This window comes from Calypte anna, chromosome 5 (genome assembly GCF_003957555.1).
Source record: "Calypte anna isolate BGI_N300 chromosome 5, bCalAnn1_v1.p, whole genome shotgun sequence".
NCBI classification, from domain to species: domain Eukaryota; kingdom Metazoa; phylum Chordata; class Aves; order Apodiformes; family Trochilidae; genus Calypte; species Calypte anna.
This window is the reverse complement of record NC_044250.1, coordinates 364,470-389,105: the sequence shown is the minus strand read 5'-3', so window position 1 is coordinate 389,105 and position 24,636 is coordinate 364,470. Positions and strand designations below refer to the sequence as shown.

Genomic DNA, 24,636 nt, shown 5'->3' with positions numbered 1-24,636 from the left:
TGTGAAACATGGAGAGAGGAAAAAAGGTAAAAGGAGTTGGAGGAGAAACTGCTTTCCCACAGGGGGAGCAGGAGTTGGAGCCTGAAGGTCCCTGGCTCGGGGTGCTGTGGTGCTGGGGCTGTTAAGTCACATTGTACAGGGACTGCAGGGACAGTTCTGGAGTTGTCAGGTGCCCAGTGCTTATCAGCATCCAGTGTTTATCAGGTCTCAGACTCCAGGTGGGAGATGAGCCTGGCCTGGGAGCAGACTGTCCATGCCCAGAAGGATGAGGGGCAGCCGAAGCCCTTCCTGCAGCTGAGGAGTTTGCCACATCCCTATTGAGTGACTTCCCTGCTGCCTACCAAGACTGAGCCCACACTCACTCAGCGCAGGATCTAATTATCCATCTCTAATTATTTGCTTAATTACACAATCCAACAGAGCTCTCCTCCGGCTTAGGTAGCTGAGAAGGGGCAGTGAATCCAAAACTTACTGGGAAGCAACCCAGAGCTGTGCCAAACCTCCTCTCCAAAGGAGCAGCAAGCTGCCCCCCAGCTCCTGGGGAAGGAGAGCATTCCCTGGGGTGAAAAGCAAAGCAGAAAGTGCCCCAACATTACCCGTGCTGCGGGGAGATGCTCTGGGAGCTCTGGTGCCGGACCACAGAGGAAAGCAAGAGGGCTGGAAGAGAGAAAGGGAAGGAGAGTTAAACACAAACAGCAACCCCCAGGGCTTCCAGTCCCTGGGAAGGCTTTGTACTGGCTGGGAAAGGCAGAGGAGGGAGGAAATGAGCTACAAGGCAGGGGTAGGAGCCTTCCAGCCCTCTGCAGAGGGGATGGAGCAGTTACTCCAGGATTCTCTCTAATTTCTCCTGAGCTTGACACAGCTCTCAGTGTGAGAGCACCTCACCAGCACCTCCCAGTGATACAGGAACTGGGAGAATTTGCTTTCCATGCCCTGTGCCTGGGCTCTCACCACCCCAAACACCTTTTCCCATGGAATGCTGGAATCAGAAAAATGCATTTGTGCTTTCCAGAGTGACAAACACGAACCTTCACAGAACAAGGGCTTTACCACAGCTGAAATTACCCCTCGAGCCCATCTCCAGCTCTCTGCAGGAAGGGGCAGCAGAGGGGAAGGCAGTGCTGAGGGGTTCCCCCGGGCTGGCTCTGGGGTAACACTGCCCTTTGGGGAACAACCTGCTCGGCTAAGGGCAGCCTGTGCTCAGCCCTGCCACAGACCTCTGCAAACCCAGTGTGCTGGGACAGCCCCTCGCTGAAGGACACCGAGTGACAGACACCCCACTCACCCACCCTGAGCCCCCCGCCTGCTCCCACAGAGCCCAGAGAGCAGGGGGGGTCCTGGGACCCCCGGGCTGTGCCCAGACAGCTGGAGAAGGGCAGACAATGGGGGTGCTGGCAATGGGGGTGCAGGTCATGCTCCTTCTGGTTCCCATTTCTTCCTCCCCCCCTCCACACCTCTGCGGCTGCCCCCAGGCTGGCAGAGTCCCGGGTCCCAGCATCGTGCAACCATTTGAACCGAAAAACCCTCTCCAGGTCACCAGCTCCAAGCTTTAACCCCGCACTGCCCAGGTCACCACCAACCCATGTCCCTCAGCACCCCGAACACAAACTCCCCCCTCTAACTCCCTCCCAGGGACGGGGCTCCCGCTGCCCGGGGCCCGGCTGGGATCCCCTGTCCCGCTCCGGTCCCCGCTGACCTGCAGCCCTGGCCCGGGGCCCCGCCATGGCGCTGCCTCCTGACAGGGAAGCGGAAGCGCGGGGGGCGGGAAGATGGCGGCGGAGGCGGCGGAGCGGCAGCTGCGGCTGCTGCGGGAGGAGCGGGAGGCAGAGCTCGCCCAGAGCAGGTACCGGGAAGGGGCGGAACCGGGCCGGGGGAGCCTGCGGGAGCGGCCCGAGGCACCGGGCTGGGGGGGAATGGTGGCACCTGAGGGGAGACTGCGGCACCCATAGGGCCTGCTGGACCCTGAGGGGAACCGTGGTGGCACCTGAGGGGAGCCCTGGTGGCACCTCCATAGGGTCTGCTGCCCCCTGAGGAGAACCCTGGTGGCTCCTGTTCCCAGGATCTGCTCTGTCCCCCAAGGGAAACCCCGGTGTCACCTGCAGGACACACACAGCTCCTGTGCCACCAGCACAGCCCAAGGCCCCAGGACGGGGCTGTCTGTCCCCACACAGCCTGCTGTCCCCTGACACCTCCTGTCCCTGCAGCCCAGGACACCAGGCAGGAAGGGGGCCTGAGGAGAGTAAACCTGGGGCTTGGGGATAAAAACCCCACAGACCTCTCTGAGACAGCCGGGGGCAAACCCACTGCAGCCCCAGCATCCTTCCCCTCCTTCCCTACCCTGGGGGTGTCCTGGAGCTGATGTCTGTCTGTCTGTCTGTGTCTGTGTGCCTGTGTCTCTGTGTGTCTCTGTGACTGTCTTTGTGTCTCTGTGTGTGTGTGCCTGTGTCTTTGTGTCTGTGTGTGTGTGTGCCTGTGACTGTCTTTGTGTCTCTGTGTCTGTGTGCCTGTGTCTCTGTCTGTCTGTCTCTGTGTGCCTGTGTCTCTGTGTCTGTTTTTCAGGACCTGGCAGCAGAGTGTGTCCCTGCGGGAGCTGCAGCACCGTGGGCTCTGTCTGCTCCATCTCCGTGCTGCTGCCCACAGGACAGGGCTCTACGGCCGCCTGCTCGTCACCTTCCAGCCCAGGAAACACCCCCCAGACACAGAGCTGCCCTACAACAGCTTCGGGCCTGGTGAGTGCTGTTCCTCTCCACACAAAGCAAGTCAAGAGCTGAGCAGTGTCCTCCCCCTCTGCCCTTTGGAAACGGATGGAAGAAATGGAGAAGGCTTCATGGGGAGGGGATGGGTCTGGGGAGAAGCAGCCTCCTTGTCCCTTGGCTCTTATGTGGCACCAGTGGTCAGAGCTGGTGTTCCTTCTGGAATTATAAAAACAAAACCCTGGTCTCTGGTCATTACAGATTTTTGGCACTGTTTTCACAAGGTGAAATGTTTGTGGCAGTCAGTAAGGAGCTTTTGTCACCTTTTAGTTGCAAAATGGATTTATTTTTTTTCCTTTCCACATTACCATGTTTCCTCCCTCCCCTGCACTGCTGTTTTGGGCAAGGAAGCAGTGAAATAGGTGCTGTTAGCAGTGGGCATGTGGGGTTTCTGTTGGAAATAAAGGTATGGATGAACACAGACCCAGCACCAGTGCCCTTGTCACTGGTGTCTCTGCCCTGACATCCATGAAAACACAGCTGGAGCTGAGGGACCTGAGGGAGGAGAGGTTCCTGCACTTTGTAAATATGAAATTTAACCCTCAACGAGTGTGACTCCCCAGCCAGGTTACAAACTTAGTCAGACATCCTGCTGGAAGTCTCCACTGCACCACCATACCATGGGGTTCCACTCCTTTGTCACCTGGCAGTGACAGCAGGACTGGAAGAGCCTCTGCTCTGCTGATGGCTGCACAGCAGTCACCTGGGAGGACACTGCTCTCTCCAGTAAAAGCTTCTTTGCCAAAACCTTTGCTCTGATTCCTGCTCTCTCTCTCCAAACTCCTCTCTGCAGGGGACATCGTGGGCCTTTACGACTCTGCTGGCCAGGGGGACCCTCTCTCCAGTGGTGTCATTACAGGTGTCACCCCCAGAGCTGTGACTGTGGCCTTTGAGGAGTCCCAGGAGGGCCTTCCCAGCCTGGACCCTGAGGGCTCTTACCGCCTCCTGAAGTTGGCCAACGATGTCACCTACAACAGGATGAGGAAGTAAGTGCCAGGGGGCTGCCCAGGGGTCCCTCTGCCCAGGGATACCAAAGCCTGCTGGAAATCACCACTGTTACTCTGGAAAGGCTCCTCAGAGACAGAGCTCAGTTTTCAGAAGGCCTGGCTCCTCTCCTTTCCTGTCTCATCCCTCTGACTGCCATGGCATCTCCACACAGGGGAGGGATCCACCTTTTTGAGTGCATTTTTCCTTTTCTGCTGCCTGCTGAGGGCACCCAGGCTGGGGATGCCTCATCTGGATCTGCTGCACTGCAGCCTCACAACAGCCTGAATGGATCTACTTGCTGCCTGCAATGGTCCTGCTCTTCCCTCTCCCACCCCTCATCCCACACTCAGCAGCACATTTTTGTGCCACATTTTGTCACCTCTGGCACTGCTTGGGTTCTGTGCAGAGCCTTTTCCATCTTGGAAGGAGAAGGGGGTGGTTCTTGGCTGAACTGATGTGCTGGAAGGGCTCAGCACAGGCTCTGACCATATCAGCCTGGATTGCCAGCAGGGCCTGGAGGTCTGAGCAGTCTGAGGGATGTGTGTGGGTGGGAGCCAGGGGGTGCAGCACTCAGGGCCTGTCTGGTGTGAAATAACACTTCTCAGCTTTGGAAGAGTTAAAGCTGTGGCCACAGTCTCCTGCCAGTGAGCCCTGAGGTGCAGAGGAATCCCCAGAGGAATCCCAGCTGTGTTTGTAACTCTCCTCTTTGCTTCTTTGGCAGAGCTTTGCACACACTCCATGGGTACCGTGCTGGCCCAGCTGCCAGGCTCATTGATGTCCTCTTCTTCAATTCTGCTCCCAGCCCAGCCAGTGACACAAGTAAGGATTTCTAGAGAAATTTTCTGTACCTTTAGGGTCAGAGCCTCAGGGCCTTCCCAGCCAGGGACGCTGAGGCTGCTCCTGGGTTCAGTCTGCCCTGGTACATGATGTCAGAGTTGGGTGGGTGGGAGCAGAAGGGGTGCTACTCCTCTCATGCTGGTTTTAAGCAGAGATATGGGAAGTTATTGTGGAGAAAAGGGGGAAATCTTGTCACTCCAGAGCAATCATGAAGCCTGAAGCTTCCTGCCCACAGAAGAAGGGCTCTGCTCTGTCCCTGCTGGCTTCTGACACCAAGTACCACTGCCAAAGTATGTGTTGGTGTGAGTCTCAGCTCCAAAGGGATGAGCCCTGCACTTAGGTGAAGGGCTACCTGGAGACTTCAGTGCACTCAGGATTTTAATCTTAGCTACAAGAATTAAATTGTAATGGACTCACTTCAGCTCTGCTTTTCCCCTTGTGGTTGCAGAACTGCCCCTCTGTTACTGCCCTGTAACAAATTCCTTCTCACCAGATGGCTCAGATGGGCTGAGCCAAGCCCAGAGATGAATTTCACATCTCCCCAGCAGTGAGAACACTGACAGACAGAACCCTTTGGCCACGTTAGACAGACAGAGGGGATGCAAGAGGAGAGGGCAGGATCTCACCTGGGAACAGCAAAAGGCTCTGGCAGGGTGGAACAGCCTCCCATGGACCTTCTGACTCCACAGCTCCTTTCTCCCCAACCAGAAAGCTGCTGCACCTCCCTGGCACAGGATCTCCTCCCATGACCAAGCTGTGGTGGATCTGGAGAGGCTCTGCTGCCAGCAGAGGCCAGCACCGCTCTGCTCCTCAAGGAGCAGACACTTCCCCTTCCCCTCCAGCACTCCGGGGGTGCCTTCTCACAGGCACAACAACCCTGTGCAGGTCACTCAGGGCTGCCAGCTCCTGGTCTGGAAGCATCGGGCGTGATTACCCCCTGGATGTTGTCCCACTGTGCTGGGCTGCAGTCAGGTTGTGCTGCAGAGGGGTGGGACAGGGCCAGGTTTGCTCTTGGTGCCTGTGCAGACTGATGAGGAGGAACAGACACTGGGAAGCAAGAGGTCTCCAGCTCTGGGCAACCTGAGCACTGTTCCCATCCGTGGTTGGTGCAAAGACCCCTCCCTGGAGCTGGCTGTAACCCTCCAACCCACTTCCTCACCTCAAGTGCAGAAAAATCTCTGGAAATGTTTTTGGCAGACCAACCTTGGTGGTGGATTTTATTTTTTTTTTCCCAGTGGTAGACTCCTAGATCAGGTTTCATTCCAAGGGCTGAGTTCCCTGACCACCATCAGACCCACCCTGCAGATTTACACTCCTCCTTTCCACAGATCAGGGGGCAGCACTGCAGAGCTGGGTTAACAGGTCTGTCCTTTGGAAGTAGCTCTGCAAATCCTTCTGCCTATCCAGCAGATACTTGTGTGTGTCTGTGCTTATGAATCCAAGAGCCCTGCTGGGGTGCACAGACTGCATTTCCTCAGGTGAACACACCTGGAGCCCACAGCATCCCCTGGAGAGGAGCAGGGAGGAGCCACAGCATCCCCTCAGGGGCTCTGCCTTCCTCCTCCTCCCCCAGCCCAGAGGACAGACACATTTCCCAACCTGCCCACACGATGGCAACTTGGGCAGTGTCTGCTGCAGGGAGGGGGTGTGGAGAAGCCTGGCTCTGAGCTCATCCCCTGGGCGAGGAGGAAACATCAATGACTCCTACGTGCCGGCTGTTCCTCGTGGTGGGAAATGCCTTCCAGTTTGTTTGGCAGTTCTCCCTTCTTCCCCAGCCCATGGGATGCTGCCTGATCTTCTCCTGGTCGGCAGCACACTAATTCAAAAATGATGTCTAAGGCAAGAGGCAGCTTAACAGGGAAAAGCACCTCTTGCCCTGCTCCCTCTTCCTCACCAAGCATCTTTAGCAGATGTCATTTAACACTGACACCCCCTTTAGTTGTGCTGCTTCAAAAGTCTGTGCCAGCAGTTGGCTACATGGGAGCATTAAGTTGTTACACACAAGTTAACCTGCCTAAAACCAGGAAAAAAAGCCCCAAAACTTCCAATGCTTTTTTATCAAGCCCTTCATGCAAAGGGAGGGATAAAACACATGATGCCCAGCAGGGAATGATGCCCAGAGATTTGCCTTATATAAGCTTTTATGGGAACATTATTTTCAGTAAACCTCAGTGTAATGAGTCATCATCTTTGCTGTAATTAACTTCCATAATGAACAAGGAGATTAGCAGCAGGATTATGGGAGATAAGAATAAATATGGGTTTAAATTAGATAAATCTGGGAGGTAAAAAGCAGCTTTTGAGAACTCTGTCTTCTGCAGTGAAACCAATTGTCTTGTAGTGCAACTTCCACATTCTTTGCCTTTCTGATCTTTAAAGCCCCAACTAATTTTAGTTTTCATCATTTCTATTGCTGGTTTGTATCCTTTCTTCCTTTTCAGGGATTGTTGAAAAAATACAGGACTGCTCTTTTAAGATCAGAGAGGCAGTAGTTTTCCCTGCTCTTTTTTCACTGGTGCTGTGTTGGGTTTGTGGACTGGAACAGGAGTGATTTTTTATTTTTTTTGTGCTATCAGTTACTTCCTCCCCTCCTCCTGTTGCAGGCTCACTAAATGTGCTGGCTCACCTTTAAAATAAACCCAGAGCAGCCTCCACACCCAGGAGATCCCACGTGTGTGTTTCAGAACACTCCTGTTGCTAACCTGGGCTTTTTTAGCCAGCTGGGTGGTACACAACGTGCCATCCTCCCCAGGAAAGTTATCCTCATGATCAGCTGAATTAATTTGTGCCTGTGGACTTGTGCTGCTCACTGAGCCCCTGAGTCAAGGCTGAGGTCCCAGTGACTCTGCTGCTGTCTCCCCAGAGCCTCTGAAGCTGTACAACACCTCCCTGGATGTGTCCCAGCAGGAGGCTGTCTCCTTCTGCCTGGCCCAGAGAGAGCTTGCCATAGTCCATGGACCCCCTGGCACTGGGAAGACCACGACCCTGGTGGAGATCATCCTGCAAGCTGTGCAGCAAGGCCTCAAAGTGAGTGTCAGGAAGCAGCTGGGCTTAGCCTGGGGTTCCTCTGCTTCACTGCAGAGCCTGGGCCCTGCAGGAGGTGCAGAAAGCAGCTTCAGAGCTCAGGCTCACTGCTTACTAAAGACCCTGCAGCAGGGTGAGGATTTCCTCTGGTGCCTGGGGGCTCAGAGCTTCACTGCCCACCTTGGTTTCCCTCCCTCTGGCTCTCTTGCTGCTCGGACACTCTTGCTCCAGCATTTTGCTGCCCTGGGCAGTAACAATCCTTGGGTTTCTCTCCTCCTGCAGGTCCTGTGCTGTGCCCCTTCTAACGTGGCAGTGGATAACCTGGTGGAGAGGCTGGCAGCCCACAGCACCCACAGCACCCGCATCCTGCGGCTGGGCCACCCCGCCCGCCTGCTGGAGCCCATCCAGCAGCACTCCCTGGATGCCATCCTGGCCCGTGGGGACAATGCCCAGATAGTGGCAGATATCAGGAAGGACATTGACCAGGCCTTTGTAAGTGATCCCTGCACCACACCCTGGGTTAACAGGCCCTGACCAGGGCTGCTGGGTCTCCATCACCAGGGAACAATTCTGCCACTTCTTGCACTGTCTCAGAAGGCAGTCACCACAGTCAGGTGCTCTGGGATGCCCCAAAATCTGTGCCTGGAGGCAAACCACAGTCACAAGTCCTGATGGGAGCCCTGGCCAGCCTGTACCCTGGTGTCTGTGGGCTCACGAGCCCACGGTGACCATCCCAGTCTGGATCTTACCACACACAGGCAGGGAGAGGAGACTGGTGGGATGAGCCTCTCCCTGTGGTCAGTCAGCAGGAGAGGGAAGGAGCAGCAGCAGAGTGCAGGGACTAAGAGCAGAGGGGAATGGTGTGGCCTGGATTCATCCCATTTACTCTGGCTGGGAAGCTTTTAACCTGGCCTTGGGGGAAAGGAACCAGGGTGCAATCCTGGCAGTTTTAGAACTGGCTTCCAGCCTGAAAAGGTTCCTCAGAGAGCCTCTGCCTGAGCTCCAGTGACCTGCCACCAGTGCTCCTCTTCATCTGCTGTAAAAGGAGCTGAGGGCAAAACTCCTGGCCAAATTCCTCATGGAAGTGGCAAAATTCATAATAATTCCTGTTCCGTGGGGAGATGCTGCAGTGCCCTGCACTCCAGATTATCTGTCTGGTGTTGTTCATGCCATCCTCTTCACCAGAAACATTCACATCATTAATTCATTTCCTAACAAGATGTGTGGCTGTCCTGACACTCCCTCCCACTCAGCCACCTCAAGTAGAAAGCAGAGTACACTATAAAAATCCAGCCTTAATTTCTTCTTTCACAACCTAATTTTCCTAAACTTGATTGACAAAGTAGCTCTCTCACTTGAGATGACAGGCTTTGATACTAATTAGCCTTTTTGCCCCCCTCCTCTGGCAGCAGCTTTGTCCAGAAGCCATTTTCCCAATGCATCCAGAGTTCTTGCACATAGATTAAGGGAAGAAGAGGGTATCTGAGGGCTGGGTAATGTTGGACTTGCATTTTCCTCCACCCCTTTGTTTCTCCTTCTCTTACCTGCTCAGGCACTCCAGGATATCAGCTTCTGGAAAGATGCAGCCCCCAGTTCCTGAGCAGGAAGGGCAGAGGGGTCCAGTGGGTCAGCCAATGAGGCAGTTCCCCCAGCAAGGACACCAGACCCAGAACACAGGCCCTATAGGTCAGGAAGGGGGCAAGGTCTGGCCTTAAATGCAGCTCCCAGAGCATCCAGGGTGTGGGTGGGGACCCAAGGAGGTGGGTCAGGACAATTAGAACCTGCTGGCACCCATAGAGCCCTAATGAGGAGGGGGGTGGGATCCATCCCACTGCCAAACATCCTCTGTGGGGCTGACAGGGCTGTGGGACCCCTGGGCTGGGATCCGCAGCTGCTCCCAGAGCTGAGAGTCAGGGTGATGTTCAGATCTCAGTGTCAGCACCCAGCATCAGAGAACACTCCCCATTGTAAGCCTTGGCCCCTTGGCCCCCCTGGCACCATCAGTTCCCAGCAGAAGGTCAGTGCTGACCTGGCTCAGCTCAGGGGGTGATGCCCACCCTGTCCCTGTGGATCCAGCTGAGGACAGGGTGCTTGTGGGATCTGCTGTCACCACATCTGTCTGGGACCCTCCTCTGTAGCTTCAGAGCCTGTCAGCCAGTTCTGGCTGCACTTGACAGACATGCAGAGGTCTCACAGGTATTGGATACCTACAAGTTCAAGCAAAAGAGGGGAGGCATGAATTCCCTTTTCCTAGGGGAAAGGCTGCAGTGTGAGCTGAGCCACAATAGGCCCCAGAGGATCCATCCACAGGAGGATGACTGTAGGAACCATCAGGTCTCATTGGTTTGGCTGCTTACAAAAGCTTCTCTCTGCAGCTCTTTCAGCTTTCTCAAGTCATCAGCCTTCCCTCCCAGGAAATATTCCCATTTTCCACCTGAGAGTGCTGGTGGCTTTCTCAGGGTGACTTGCAGTGAACACTGTTCTGGCCATTGTCTCAGAGCTGCTGGCCAGGGAAGCTCCAGCAGCCAGTGGTGATGATTTGATGTGTTTTATTTAATAGGTGTTGCTACAACAAGCCATGAGCCTGTCTAGATATTGCTCTGACTCATTTTCTGCAGCTCAGAGACACCTTTTTAAAAATGCAAGGCTGCTTCTTTGGCTGGACATGGAGCAGTCAGCCTGGGGAGATCTCCTGCTTCAAGGTCACTTGGAGCCAGAGGGTCCTTGCTTCTTCCAAATGAGATAGGAAGTCCTGGTTCCTCACCCAGCAAAGGCACAAGACCTTTCTTCCCTCTAAGCCTCATCACCAGTACACATTCCTCCCTGCTTTGAGCCCCAAAACTGCCCTCAGATGTCCTGAAGCCTCTGACCTCCTCCCTGCTGCTCTCTGGGGCATTGGGAATGCACCAGGCAGAGCAGGGAGGGCTGCACAGAGGATTTAAAGACAGGATTTATGGGCACTGATGTTCTCATTCTGCTGCTTCCTGCTCAGAGCCTGGGGTTATGTTGAAATGCTTCATCTTTTGCACAGACAGAAATACTCCTTGTGCTTCAGGCAACACTGATTGTGGAAGGAGCTTTCTGGCAGGGCTTGGGGAGAGCTCCTGGGGGTGATGAAGATGAGCCTGTGTGTCCTGGTGGACACAGGCTGTATCCAGGTTCTTTGGTTACCTGAGAAGCTGGAGACACCCCTAGAAACAGTTTGTGCTGTCTTGATTTTTCTGTTCTGTAGGCAAAAAGCAAAAAGGCTCAAGACAAGGGGGAGCGGAGCCATTTTCTCAGTGAGATCAAGGCACTGAGGAAGGAGCTGAAGGAACGGGAAGAAACTGCCATGGCTGCAGCCCTGACCCATGCCAGTGTCATCCTGGCTACCAACACAGGTCTGAGATCCTCTTGTTCTTTGTGGGCTGTTACCTGAGTTGCCAGGACTCACCTGAACTGAGAGCCCTGCAGTGCAGCAGGAGGGAGGCTCAGTCTTCCTGCTCAGGTCATTTCTGTGACTGATGGAACAGCACACGTGTTTGCAGGTGTTTGGTTAGTTCTGGGGTGACTCACAGGACGTGTGCTCCAGGGGTTACACATGCTGAAGTGCTTTTCTGGATCAGACCTAAAATACTCCAGAGCCCACTTAAAAATCTTCGGATTTGGTTTCTCAGGGATTGTTTGCTGAAAAGAAACATCAGTAATTTTAGGTGGTGAAAAAGAGCCTGATGGGGCATTCAGAAGTTACTTGTGGGAGGGTTAAAGGAAAGATAAAAACCTCCCGTGCGTTGTTTGCTGGGAATTGGCCACTCACTTCTTTCAGCTTTGCCTGGAACAATGAGGTTTCCTTTTGTCCAGCTGACAGATGGGATTGTCCCCTGGGGCTGGGGGGCTTGCTGGCCAGGGGGCAATCTGTTTCAGCAAATTCTGTGCAATTCTGCTTCTGCAAAAGGGCAGAAACAGAAGGCTTGGATTTTGTCTTTTTCTCAGTTGCTGATATTTGCCTGAAACCACACAGTTTGATGAGAACTGTGCAAGCCAAAGTGCTCTGTTGCTAGGATCAGCAGGGAGAGAATTGAATCACAGCAGTGCACGGGGGCATCAGTGACCTTTAGTTAATAGTTCAGTAAAGTCAAGTGAGGCTGCAAGGCTGTAAGGGAGGAAACCCATTGCACAGCTGCACCCAGGCTAGAATATTTCTGCTTCTTCCACCTTCAGCTCACAGCAGAATTGTGAAATTCAGGCTGCAGGTATATGCCTCTTGGTACCAGAGTGTGTTCATACAGGCTCAAAAATTGTTTTAGAAAGGAAAACACGGAGTCTCAGATGACAAACAGCAACTTCTGAACCAGTGCAGAGCTGTGGAGGGAGCAGGAGTCAGAGCAGCAAAGCAGCATCCCCCTGCTCAGAGCTGCTGCTCTCAGACCTGTGCTGCCAGAGCATGGGAGCTTTGGAAAAAACATTCCTCTGAACACTGAATGAAAATCTCCTTGTCTGGTGTGCTTAAACCTCCTCTCCTCCCTCTGCAGCCCTTCCCTTATGATGTTTTTAAAGCTTCTGCAATGCACAGTTCTGCTCCAGGTGTGGGTCAGCCTGGGGTGGTGTCTGGATCCTGGCAGGGCTGTTGTGGCAGCACAGATGGACAGGCCCTGCTGGGGGGGTCTGATCACAGGGCTCCTCTGCTGCTTCTCCTGCTCCTGAGGAAGGACAGAGCAGCCCAGCTGGGGTCTGCAGGGCAGAGGAGGCAGGGTCTGAACTGATCTTTCCTCTGGGTGAGCCTCCAGCCCATCATCCTTTCAGTTTTGGTTGGTGAGGGGGTTCTGTTTGCATCCGAGGGCAGAAGGGAGGTGGGTGTTCATCAGTGTTTTTGCTCTGCTCCTGCTCTGGGTGAAGCATTCCAGCAGATCCTTCTGTTTGTCATCTGGGTTTCACTCTTGTTTTTCAAAGATACTTGAAAGCTTTTGGGCCCAGATGTTGGGGCAAGAAAGGACAACCAGAAGTTGGCAAAAACACTCGTGGCATACACGTGTAAGTGTGTGTGTATCTGGCATGACTACAGAGCTGAACTTCTCAATCTCTGCAAAGAAGCATTACTTTACCTGCCTCCCTCCATCACCATTAGAGGGTGTTTGTTTTAAAAGCAGGTTGCTGGCTCTTCTGTGCTTCCTGCTAAGCTGTGCACCCTCTCCTTAAATTAGGTGCCTCCTCTGATGGGCCACTGAAGCTTCTTCCAGAAAATCACTTTGATCTGGTGGTGATAGATGAGTGTGCTCAGGCCCTGGAAGCCAGCTGCTGGATCCCTCTGCTGAAGGCTCCAAGGTGTATCCTGGCTGGGGACCACAAGCAGCTGCCCCCCACCATCATCTCCCACAAGTAAGGAGTGGTTCATGGTCCTGCCTCCTGTTAGAGCTTCTGCAGGCCTCAAATGCCAAGACATTTCATTAATGTGGGTTATTTATTGTGAGCTGGCTTTGGTCATACCACCAGAATTGTGTTTGAATTCTTTGTTTTCTCTCTGTTGGGCAAAGTAACTTTGAGAGTGCCTGGAAAAGTTGCTCAAAAAACCAATTTAAACCAATCCCATCAGCCATTCACACTGGTGAAGTGGTAAGCAAAGAGAAGGTGAACAAAGCAGAGACACAAATGCTGGTTTCACTGACCAGAATCTATATACAAACATTAAAATATTTGTTTTTAAGAAAGATAATCTGTTTTTCTACATGTGATTTCCACTTGCCTGACAAGCAGGGTGGTCTGGCTCACCTCCTCCTTGCTGACTGCAGACTCCATAGAGTGAATTCAGGCTTATGCTCAGCTTAATCCAGCTCTTCTCTTCCTTTGTTAAATCCTGCTTCTGTGGCTCCACATTTATTTAAGGTATTGGTGTGGGAGTTTTCCCACTGTGGTCCTGCAAGGGGTTATCACACACCCAGCAGTGATTATGAAGCCTTACAACCTGCTCATTAAGAACAATTAGTTTGTGGGAAAGATCTGTGGCTGCTGTAAATTGCTTGTGCTTCAAGGGGAATACTCCAGAGTACCAGTGAGCCTGGGGGTGGTTGAAAATACAGATGTGCTCCTGTGTATCTGGCTCTAGGTCTGGAGTTACTGACCTGTCCTGGTGCAGAAGTAGGGCTGCCTTTGTTAACTTTCTCTCCTGCTTCCTCCCCACAGACTATATGAGTCTTTGCTGTGACCCCCAGGTGCTGGCAGGCTTGGCCCAGCTTTCAAGGGAAGCAGATTTTCTTCAGCAGCTCTCCAGGGCTCCTGCCCAGCTGCTTGTCCTGCTCACTCCTGAGGGCTGATGCCAGGAGCCTTTGCTGGTGCTGCATCATGGAGGCAACAGCAAAAAGTTCCTCCCTGACAGGACCCATCTGCTGCATACCTGCTGGGGCTCCTCCAGGCCCTGCTTGAGGAGCTGTGCTTTTGAGTTTTGAGTTTGACTTTTGCAGCAGCTGCCACTGCTTCACGTCTCTGCTGTGGCCAGAGGTGATCATCACCTTCTCTTTCTCCATCAGAAACCCTGTCTTGCTCCTTGGATGGGTATGACTTGGGCCAGGCTGGTTGTCCTCACTGCTCCCATTGCTTCTCTCTCCAACGAGGTGGCCACTTTAGCTGTGTGTCTTCCATGGTTTCTTTCCCTGTTTTTAAAATCCCAGCTGCACAAGGAGCTGGCCAGTGTAAAACGAAAAGGGAGCGTGGGCAGCAGTCAGATCCTCCCCCCTGGAGGAGTCTGTGCAGGGCTGTTGGATGGGAGGTCAGCTCCCAGCCCCTGGGGGGTAATCCCTTTTAGTTGAGGAGCTTCCAGGGTAGTTAAACACAGTGTCACTCTGTGCCCTTCCTAAAGCTCAGGAGATTGAAAATCAAACAGAGCAGAAAGAAAGTGTGCCTGAATCAATAGCGTGCACAGATTTATAGCTCAGCCTGGCTTGCCAGTAAATTACCATCTGAAAAGCCTGCTACATTAAATAGAATTATTGCTGAAGGCATCAGCAGGTCCAGGGCCCATGGTCAGCCAGGACACACATCACCAGAGCTCAGCCTTCTGGAAGATTTAAATGCAAAAGGGACTTCAGCTTATGGAAAGCATTATGGGCTGTGCTCCCAAATGCTGCTGCTTTCCAGGCAAGTCTCTGATTTAGCCTAAACAGCAAAGCTGGTACAGTGCAGACCCTGGGATCTGCAGAGGGTTTAAACAGCACAGTGATGAGCATTTGTCCTGTAGGGGACACCTGGGATGACACAAGTTATCCCTGGAGAAAGCAGAACTGCCTCGTGCTGAATGGAGTTTCTTTCTTTCAGGTTCTGCTGCTGTCTGGTGAGCAGCAGCCTTGCCAGCTGGTGGTGAGAAGTGCAGTGAGGTCCAGCTGGATCCTTTGGCTCCATCACCTCCTAATTAAATGCAAAAGCTGACAAAGAGTTTCATCACAACTTCTTTTGCAAAATCCAGTTACTTTTCAAAGGCCTTCAAAAATTATTAGCTCTTTTCATTGCAGCCTTCTGCCTCCATCTTGTTAGGTATTTCCAGAGATCAACTGCAGGCACCAAAGCACCTGCTGGCTCCTCTTTGGTTAAAGAAAAACTGCAAGCTGTTTCCAGGGGTGATTCATGCAGAGGACTCAAACCCTCCCACCCACCTTCCCCTTCTCCTCCATTGATGACAGCAGACCTGAGGTGTGTGGGCTCCTATTTTCGGGGCCTCAGTGAAGGGTCTAAAGTTAGGCAGGATGAATCTGGGCTGCCAGCAGGATCCTCTGGTACTCTGTGTGTGAAGTCAGTCCTGCTGCAGTGGGAAGGCTCTTCTGGCCAGGAATATTGGGTACTTTGTAGGCAGCAGCCTGCTCCAAAGCTCATGGACATCTCCCTCAAGCCTCCCCCTGGGTTTTGGCCTGCTCCCAGGGGGCATCACAATGTTCTACTGTCTGACAGGAACATTTTTTCCCCCTTGTTTTCATTTTAGTCCTTTTTTTTCCTGACATCCTAATTAATCTGTCTCCGCATCAGGGCTTTGATTCATTAATTTGTTCTTACACTCTCCAGCTATTTGCAGATACTTATCAGACCTCTTGCTCTCAACTTGTTCCTTAGACACACAGAGGAATATTTTGCCCTCTTGTTTGTTAGCAGTCAGTCTGGATGTCTGCACTATCCCAAATCCCTGTGCTAGTCCTGGATATCCAGAGAAGGGGGGAGTTCTGCACAGCCTCACTTCCTTTGGCTTCACCTGCTGGTACTTTAGGTACCTGAAAGGAGATACTCCCAATCGGGTGCCTGGTTCTCTCTGTCCAGCCTATTATCCCAATTTCATTTTTCTAAAGCAATTGATACCTAAGAAGCTTTTGCTCCCTGCTCTTATGATTTTGTTGGCACAGAAATCAAGCCTTGTAGGAATGAATTGAGTGGTCGGCTAATAGGGAATTTATTAACAGGTGAAATCTTAGCAAGCAGTTTAATATCCTCATCATTAATTCAACACAGAACCTGATGTAGATCCCTGTGGTGGAAGCTGTGCTGCTAGTGTGTAGAAGAGCAATATTTCTAAGGCTCAGTGTGAGGCTTAATGCCTCCCCCATGCTTTGCTGTATATCATTATGAGAAACACTTCAGAATATTTATTGCTGAAAAACCACCAGGGTTTTCCTGCCAGTTCTGTGTGAAAAACAGCTTTAGGCTTGCTCTTAGGTTAGGGGAGCTGCAGAAGTCTCATGGCCAACCTCAGCATGGTTCATGATCAGCAGCAAAATGCAGTGTGCAGCTGGAGACCTCTGTCTGGTAAAGCACAAGAGCCTCCCTGCAAACCTGCCAGCCCTCCTCCTGCCTTTGGGGCTGGTTGTGCTGCTCATCAGCTCTGATGCTCATTACCCTCACAGCAGCCTTGGGAAAGCAGCTCTGGCCCTGCAGTTGTGTCCATTCCAAGCTCATGACCCCTTTGGGTTTTTTTCCTCCCCCATTTGCTGTGTTCTGTGATTCAGCAAGGAGGAGACTGGGCTTCTTGGAAAGATCTACTCTGGCTTTTCCCTTCTGCAGTTTTAATCAATCTGAGGCTCTCAGGGCATTCCCCAGGCTCCAGCCCAGCAGCAGCCCTGGTGCCATGGGGTAAGGTGATGCTCCCCAGGGCAGTCACTGCAGACCTGCTCTGCCTCTTTCCCCAAGCTGTTCTCTATCATTTCATCATCACTGTGCTTTGTTCTGGTAGCAGCCAGAGCCCCTCAGCAGGAGCCACAGTCCTGGGCAAGGCACTGGACACACAGCAGGAAAAACATCTTCTGCTTTGGAATGGTCAGGATGTGAAATCAAAGTGCAGCAGTTCTTGTCCTGCTCCCCTGGATGGTACCATTAGGTGATGCTGCTAGAGCCCTTTCTGTAGGGTGAAGAGGAGGCAATTAGGCTCCTGGAGGCTTTATTTCATTATTAATTTGTGTCACAGATAGAAGGACAGAACCTTTGCCAGAGGTGACGTTGGTTTTCTTAGTGGGTGATGAAATGCATTGGTGCATTTGTCTGGGCTGAGTGATGGGAACACCACAGGTCTGGCTGTGGTGACACCCGAGTGCCCTGAGCTCTGAGATGAGCTGAGTCTGGGCCACCAGCAGTGTAACCCTGACAGCTCTGATGAAGGATGGTCATGGGGTGAGCCTGCAGCTGAGAGGGTTTTGTTCTGGAGCTGTTTCCTTACACAGAGGTGTTGGGGGTCCCGGGGCACGGCGCTGGTGGTCCCCACAAGGTCACCTCTGTCCCCCAGCTCCTCAGACAGCCAGACTCCACTCGTGCCTTGTTCTCCCCACGCAGGGCAGCTGCTGAGGGGCTCTCCCTGAGCCTGATGGAGCGTCTCCTGCAGAGGTACGGGGAGCAGGTGGTGAGGATGCTGAGGGTGCAGTACCGCATGCACCAGGACATCATGCACTGGGCTTCCACCGAGCTCTACGGCGGCCGCCTCACCGCTCACCCCTCCGTGGCACAGCATTTGCTCAAGTAAGTGACTCCCTCCGGGCTGGTGCATGAGCAGAGATGTCTTTGTCACCCCCTCCTCTGCAGCTTGTCCCTTCCTGTGGTGGAGCCTTCCCTCCCTCCTGGCCCTGCAGTAGTGTTTCTGTTCTGTGTCCTCCTTTGGAGCAAGGAACAACGAAATAAATCGTCCCTGCTGCAGGCACACCCCAAGCCCTTCTTCCCTGACAAACTCTTCATCGAGGGCAGGACCAGCCACCAGACTTCTGCTGTGTCCCCACATGTCCATGGGATTACCAGGGCAGCGTGTGTCCCCTCAGTGTCCCAAGAGCCACATCAGGAAGCAGGTTCCCTTTCCAGCTTGGAGAGTTGCACTGGCAGGACAGGTCTGAGGGCATGGGATCCATTCCTTGCCTGCAGTGCTTTCCCATTTCTCTGCTAATTTAAAGAAAGTGACTGGTATTCCATTTCCATTGCACCCTGGGACAGGCAGTTGTTTGCCAACACACGCTGTGACTGTCAATAATTGGTGCTTTTTAAAACTGCAGTCAGTGCAGTTCTGGGAGGCAGATGGGAAAACATTGATTTTCTCTGCTGGAGAAGCATAAAATGTTGCAGGGCTTGTCTGCAAGGAGCTCTTGTATTGTTAGCAATACTGTTTGTAAAATGCAGATATTTCAGAATCAGAAAAAATTATATGCCCCTAAAATCTTTCTCTTTCATAGCAGTTCCTGTTTTGGACAGAGGGAGATGGAGAGCCCATTTTATCACACATTTGTTTCAAAATAATCTTACTTGTGAGGAGTTTGAGCAGGAGACTTGGCTGTGGAGGGTGAGGGTTGTGTTCAGGGCAGCCCCAGCACCCTGGTGAAGAGGGGCTGCAGTCATCCTGGGGGTTCTGCTCAGGTCAGCCATGGGAAGAGCTTGTCCTCTGAGCTCTGCTGTGCCACCAGACTGGGGAAGGTGCATCCTGGGCTCTTCTGCAGGGGCTTGGGCTCTCTGGTGTAGCTTCACTCATCTCCAGACCTTCTCAGCCAGGCTTTACAGCAATGATTGCTTCAGACAGGAGAAAAATGAGTTTCTGTTCAGGAGAGGAAAGTTTTGTTGTCAGTGGAGTGAGTAATGTCCTCTGCCCAGGCTGTCAGTTCAGCTTGCAGCTTCCTCAGGCTTTAAAATATGGTTTACTAAGTTTTAAATTTTTTTTTAATGCAGCAGCTGTAGGAATGATATGAAAGCTCCAATCCCTCTGTGGTTCTCTGCGCTTTCTTCTCTTGCCCAACAGCACTGCTGTCAAATCTCTGGTAGCACTTCAGGCACTGCTTCCTCTGAACACCACAACAAGCCCCAGACAGCAGCTGCCACATCTCCCTGGCTCTGCACATCTTCCCTGTTCGAGGCCATTCAAGTGAGACAGCAACACCCCCACGCTGTGCCCCTGCCTTGCAGGGATGGGCTCTGCAGCCCAGCCCAGGAGGAAGCTCTCCAGGGCTCTCAGCTCTTCCTTTCCATTTTGGGGGAGCATTTAAATGGCAATGCCATGGTGCAGAGCAATGGTGGCTTTCCAGCTCTGGCTTCCTGGCATTGCCAGACTCTTCTGGGGCTCTCAGGTCCTGCTGTCCTTCCTGCCACTGACTCCAGGACCCCTGGAGACACCAGCAGAGCTCTTCAGTGCAAAGGTGTCTGAAACCTGGTGGAACAGGAAGGGGGGAACCTCAGCTCCCAGTTTCTGTCATTCTTCACCATCTCCAGAGCCAATCTTCCTGCATTTTCACCCCATGGGACACAGCTGTTGGTCTGCAGCCTCCAAGTGGAGATTGGGTTTTCCCTCTGTCCTTGCCAGCAGTAAGCAACACCACAGCTGATCATCCCTTTGGCATCATTGTTAACTGGCCCTTTCCCAAATATCTTGTGCAGGGACCTGCCAGGTGTCACCTCTACAGAAGAGACCACAATTCCCTTGCTGCTTATAGACACTGCTGGCTGTGGCCTCTTTGAGCTGGAGGTGGAAGATGAGCAGTCTAAAGGGAATCCAGGTACCATCCTTCACCTAAAGATGAGACATGTCCTGAGGGTTTTGTTGGCAGCTGCAGGCAGGACATGGCTTGGCCCTTCCTGGCTGCCAAGGGGCAGGTGGGGAGGTTTCCTCAGGCTCTGCCTGTTCCATCCCTCCTGCTCTCTGCCCTAGGGGAGGTCCAGCTGGCTGGTTTGCACATCCAGGCCCTGGTGGAAGCTGGTGTGAAGGCACGAGACATTGCTGTTGTGGCCCCCTACAACCTCCAGGTGAGATGATCTGCTCCTGGCACAGAGGTGGGGCCAAACCTTGATGTCCACAATGTTCTGAGAGAGACAAAGGTGGAAATCAGCAGAGCCAAAGTGTATAACCAGCATTTCTTCCAACTTCTCCACCTTGAAGCCACTTGAGGGCATGGCAGCAGATGTTAGTCAGGTGTCTTCCAGTCTCAGCACTTGACCTCCAGATGTGAGCACTCATCTTGGTGGGTTTAGGAAGAAGGGACTTGACCAAACCAGTGCCATTGCAATCCTTTGCACCCTGTGCTCTTTGAAAAGCAGCAGCTCTTGGTGTTTTTCAGGTGGACATGCTGAGAGAGCACCTTTGCCACAGGTACCCAGAGCTAGAAATCAAATCAGTTGATGGTTTCCAAGGAAGAGAGAAAGAGGCAGTGATCCTCTCCTTTGTGAGATCCAACAGGAAAGGTGAGAGCTCACTGCTGGGCAGCTGCTCCCTGGGGAGTGGGAAAGAACTGGGGACTGTGTGGTTGCTCAAAGGGCCCTCATCATGTTGCTGAGTGCTGTGCTTTGTTTGCAGTTCTGGCAGTCTATAGCACTTTGCTCTTAATTAATTTACTGGCAAGAACCTTCCTTTCCAGCCTTTTTTTTCCACATGCACAGTATTTGCTGCCTCAGTTGCAGAGGAGGGCTCCTGGGCAAGGCAGCAGGTAAAAGAGAAGGCAGAGCTGCTGACTTGGAACATTTCCAGGCTATTGAGGCCTCAGAAGTTATTGAGACCAGGGCCCTAAGAATGGCACAGGTCAGGTTAGCACCACGTTTACTGGAGTGCTGAGCACTTCCCTCAGAAGTTGAAATTTTGGGGGGCTCATTTTCTTGGCTTTGAAGCCAATTTTTTGCACCACTTCCCTGAAGAAAGCAAGCAGGAGCTGGCATGGCAGGTCATGCACAAGGAAAATGCTTCTTTGGGAGCAAAATCTAGAGCGGAAAATCGAGTTCTTTCCTATCAGCAGCTGAAGTTAATAGCTGGAAAAAAATAAATCTGCTGCTCTGGAGCCTCAGGGCTCTGTGCTGAAGGGTTCTGTGACAGCCAGGGAACGAGGGGGGACACTCCATGAGCCACTGTGCCCATTTCAAACCCTCAGTGAGACCCATCCAGCCCCTGCCCTGCTCCCTCTGCTGCCAGTGCTGCAGTGGGTGTGTGGGGAAGGGTGGTGGTGAGGAGGAAATGGAGAGGATGAGAGGATGCGTGGAAGGAGGAGGCTTGTCTGTTTTCTTTTTTCCTTTTTGAGAAAGCCAAGAGTGAGAGAAGCAGCACTGGGGAGCATGGAGGTGGGGGACAGGACTAAGAATAGTCCTGAGTGACTCAGCTTTGCTGAGTGGGAGCTGGGGCCCTCCGTGAAGGTGTGTGTCCCCTTCCTGGGCATGGCTGGCAGCCAAGGCTCAGCCACCCTGCAAGGGTCACTCCCTTTCCCTGGGGACAAAAATCACCTTCTCCTGGTGTCTGGGCACGGCTCTGGTCTGCACAGGACACAGGAGATGTTGTCAGTGCCCTCTGAGGTCCTTGGGAGAAATCCCAACCCTTTTTTGCAGCACAGGGGAAGGAACCTTGACCCTGTCCCTCTGCAGCCATTCCCACTCCAGCAGGAAACCCTCTGGCTGGAGCAGAGGGCTCAGCCTTGCCCCCAGCCCCCATCAGAGGGGCTGGAGATGCTTCTATAAGCTGCAGAGCACAAGAGGGGCTCACCCACACCCTGGTCCTCAAAGGCAGTGCAGACCATGGCAAGGCAGGGCAGGAGCAGAGCCAGGCTGGTCACTGCACCAGCAGAGATGTTGATTTCTTCCCCACTGGCCTCTGCTTTATCCCCAGCAGCTGCAAACTCCAAAGCCACCCACACCACCCATCTCACTCACTGATCCTCCCTGAGTCATCCTGGCACTGGCTCACTCTTAGCTGCTCTTCTTCTAGAAAACAGCCAAAGAACAGGAGCAAACCTTGCAGAGCTGCCTGAAGGCTTCTGGGTTAAACCCTCAGGGATAGTTGGGCAGGCCCAGGTGTTATTCCTTTACCTGTGTCACCAGGTGAGCAGCTTCCACCTCACTCTGTGCTGTGTCTGCTCCCAGGGCCCAGCCTGACCTTGTGCTGTGGGCCATCAGGAACCTATTTGAATCATAGAATGAATCAAAGAATGGTTTGGATTGGAAGGAACCTTAAAGCTCATCTAGTCACACCCCCTACATGCTCAGGGACACCTCCCACCAGCCCAGGGTGCTCCAAGCCCCATCCAACCTTAGACACTGCCAGGGATGGGGCAGCCACAGCTTCTGGGGGCAGCACCCTCACAGAAAAGAATTTTTTCATTGTGTCTGAGCTAAATCTCCCCTCTTCCAGCTTAAAACCATCACCTCTTGTCCTGTCACTCCATCTCCTTGTCAGAAATCCCTGTAACCCCTTCAGGGTCTGGAAGGCCAGGTGCCATCCCTCCTCCTCCCAGCCCCAGCAGCAGAGCGAGGACCCCATGAGACAGAGGCAGAAAGATGGAGGTGACAGCGAGAGCCAGGGAGCAGAGCCCAGCAAGCACTGACCCTCCAGTCCTTGGGGCCACATCCCTGCACCCCCTGATGGGCTCTTTCTCTCCCTGGTACCCAGGTGAGGTGGGCTTCCTCGCCGAGGACCGTCGTGTCAACGTGGCGGTGACCCGCGCACGGCGGCACGTGGCCATCGTCTGTGACAGCCACACAGTGAGCACCCAGCCCTTCCTCCAGCGCCTGCTGGGACACTTCAGCCAGCACGGGGAGGTGCGGACTGCCTTCCAGTACCTCGACAACCTTGTCCCCCAAAACTACCCCACGGGGGGACGGGGCGAGCGGGGAAAAAGTGGAGCAAAGCGCCCCAAAACACCCCCGGGGAAGAAACCCAACACGGGAGCACCCAAAGCTGGGTGCCAGGGGAAGGAAAAGGCACCCACCTCCCCAGAGACAGGAGGAACAGGAGGACAGAGTGTGGGGACAAGAGGGGATCAGCTGTCCCCAGAGACAGGAGGAGCAGGGGGACAGAGCACGGGGGTGACAGATGTTGCTGAGAGACTGAAGGCCACGCTGGAGGCCTTCCTGGAGAGCAGGGAGACACAGATGGATTTCCCCCCCTCCCTCAGTTCCCATGCTCGGATGTTGGTTCACCTCCTGGCAGAGGAGCGGGGGCTGCAGCACCTCAGCACGGGGCAGGGCAGGGCCCGGTTCATCAGCGTGCGCAAGAAAGGGTCTGTAGAGCCCCCCCGGGCTGCTGCCCCCAGCCCCTGCCAGGGGCTGCCCCTTGCTCCTCAGCCACAGCCTCCCTGCAGGGACACTCCTGGTCCTGCTGAGCCAGAGGGAAGCAGCTCCGGGAAGGTGGATCTGAAGAGCCTGCACCTGGAGAGGGTCCGTCGGGAGGAGGCAGCCAGGAAGGCTCGGGAGCCCGGAGCTGCCGGCCAGGGCAGCAGCAGCAGGAGAAAAGAGAAAGGTAGGCACTCTGTAAGCAGCAGAGTTCATGGACATCTTTGAATGGCTCCTGATACCAAATACCCACGGCCTTCATGTTGTGGAGCAGGGGATGTGGAAAGCTCCCTGCTGGTCACTGTGCAGAGGTGAGGACAGGCAGGAGCCCAGCTCAGTTGGATGCATTGGGGAGAGAGGAGGTTTGGGTGCCTGGGGGAATGTTTCAGTCCAAAAATCCCAAGCTGGGGACCCCTTCCCAGGAAGAGAGGCTCAGGAGTTAGGTGGGGGGCTCTCAAATCTAAGGAGGGGAAGAGAGGGGGGTACCTGGCCCATGTCAAAGCAGCCTCCTCAGCCTCAGACAGAGGGGCTGCAGCTGCACCTCGCTTGGGTTCCTTCTCCACTTCTGAGCAGGTGGGTCAGTGTCCAGGTCTCCTCCCCAGGGAAGCCATCAGCCACCAGTGGAGCAGAGGAAGATTTCGATGCTCTGATTGCTGCTGCTGTGAAAGCTGACACCACCTGTGGCTTCCCCCGCTGCCAGGCCAGCGTCACCACCCTGGGACAGCTCTGTCCCCACTGCAAGAGGAGCTACTGCCTCAGCCACCACATCCCCGAGGTACCCTGGGGCCAGGGGGGCTGGAGAGGAGGACACAGTCAGGAGCTCAGCTGCTCACACCTGGGTGGGAGCTTCCTCCAGATGTTCAAAGATCTGGAAAGAGACACTTAAACCATCCAAAAAAAAGCTGAGTTACCTGCTGTGCAGATCCCAGGAGAAAAATCACCCTTCTGTGTTGTTTCCTGTTAGCTGAGCTGTAAATAAATGGCTTTAGGGGGAGGTGCAAAGCAGGTGGAAGAGGAATCCCAAGCTCTGTCTGAGTAAAATCCCCTGATGCCCAGGTGCCCAAGAGTTCCCCAGCTGTGTCTGTTCTCTCTCTGGCAGGTTCATGGCTGTGGGGAGAAGGCCAAGGCCCAGGCCCGGCAGAGGATCAGCAGGGAAGGGGTTCTCTACCCTGGGAGTGGCTCCAAAGACAAATCCCTGGATCCTGCCAGGAGAGCTCACCTCCAGCGGCGCCTGGACAAGAAACTCAGTGAGCTGACCAGCCAGAGGAAGAGCAAAAAGAAGGAGAAGGAGAAGTGAAGGAGCCCAGGGGTTCTTTCCTAACTTCAAAGGCATGGGTCAGACATGAGAATCCAAAGATGCTCCAGGGGCTGTGCTGAGCCCCAGAGGAGAAGGGGACACACACACACACATACACCCCTTTTTTGGGTGGTAGAGAGCTTGGAGCCAAGGCAGAGGTAGGAGAGCAGCTCTGTCCCTGTCACCTATTGACAGAGAGATGGATGGATGTACACAGGGAGGCTGGGGAATGCCAGGAAAACGGGTATTAAA

General features: G+C 53.6%; 2 protein-coding genes across 2 annotated transcripts in view; one reads left to right on the top strand and one right to left on the bottom strand.

Moving 5' to 3' along the window:
- Positions 1 to 1,800, bottom strand: part of MRPL21 (mitochondrial ribosomal protein L21) — a 10,412-nt gene extending 8,612 nt beyond the window's left edge. The window contains exons 1-2 of the mRNA XM_030451085.1: positions 1,697 to 1,800; positions 597 to 657 (exon numbers count right to left, since the gene is read on the bottom strand). Of these exons, the coding sequence (XP_030306945.1) occupies positions 597 to 657; positions 1,697 to 1,724 (89 nt within the window). The 5' untranslated portion in view covers positions 1,725 to 1,800. The remainder of the gene's footprint in view (positions 1 to 596; positions 658 to 1,696) is intronic.
- IGHMBP2 (immunoglobulin mu DNA binding protein 2) lies at positions 1,768 to 24,636 on the top strand. Its single transcript, XM_030451046.1, has 15 exons — positions 1,768 to 1,843; positions 2,560 to 2,729; positions 3,547 to 3,739; positions 4,462 to 4,559; positions 7,441 to 7,604; positions 7,884 to 8,093; positions 10,834 to 10,981; positions 12,782 to 12,956; positions 17,373 to 17,555; positions 19,443 to 19,561; positions 19,714 to 19,808; positions 20,120 to 20,243; positions 22,426 to 23,274; positions 23,690 to 23,862; positions 24,187 to 24,636. The coding sequence occupies exons 1-15, from the start codon at positions 1,770 to 1,772 to the stop codon at positions 24,382 to 24,384; spliced, it is 2,973 nt and encodes a 990-aa protein (XP_030306906.1). The 5' UTR covers positions 1,768 to 1,769; the 3' UTR covers positions 24,385 to 24,636.

Bases quoted from the DNA above. Each gene is read 5' to 3' on its own strand.
- IGHMBP2 (XM_030451046.1), top strand. From the start codon at position 1,770: ATGGCGGCGGAGGCGGCGGAGCGGCAGCTGCGGCTGCTGCGGGAGGAG. The intron at 4,560-7,440 runs GTAAGGATTTCT...CTGTCTCCCCAG, and splicing joins CAGCCCAGCCAGTGACACAA to AGCCTCTGAAGCTGTACAAC. The intron at 10,982-12,781 runs GTCTGAGATCCT...TCCTTAAATTAG, and splicing joins CATCCTGGCTACCAACACAG to GTGCCTCCTCTGATGGGCCA.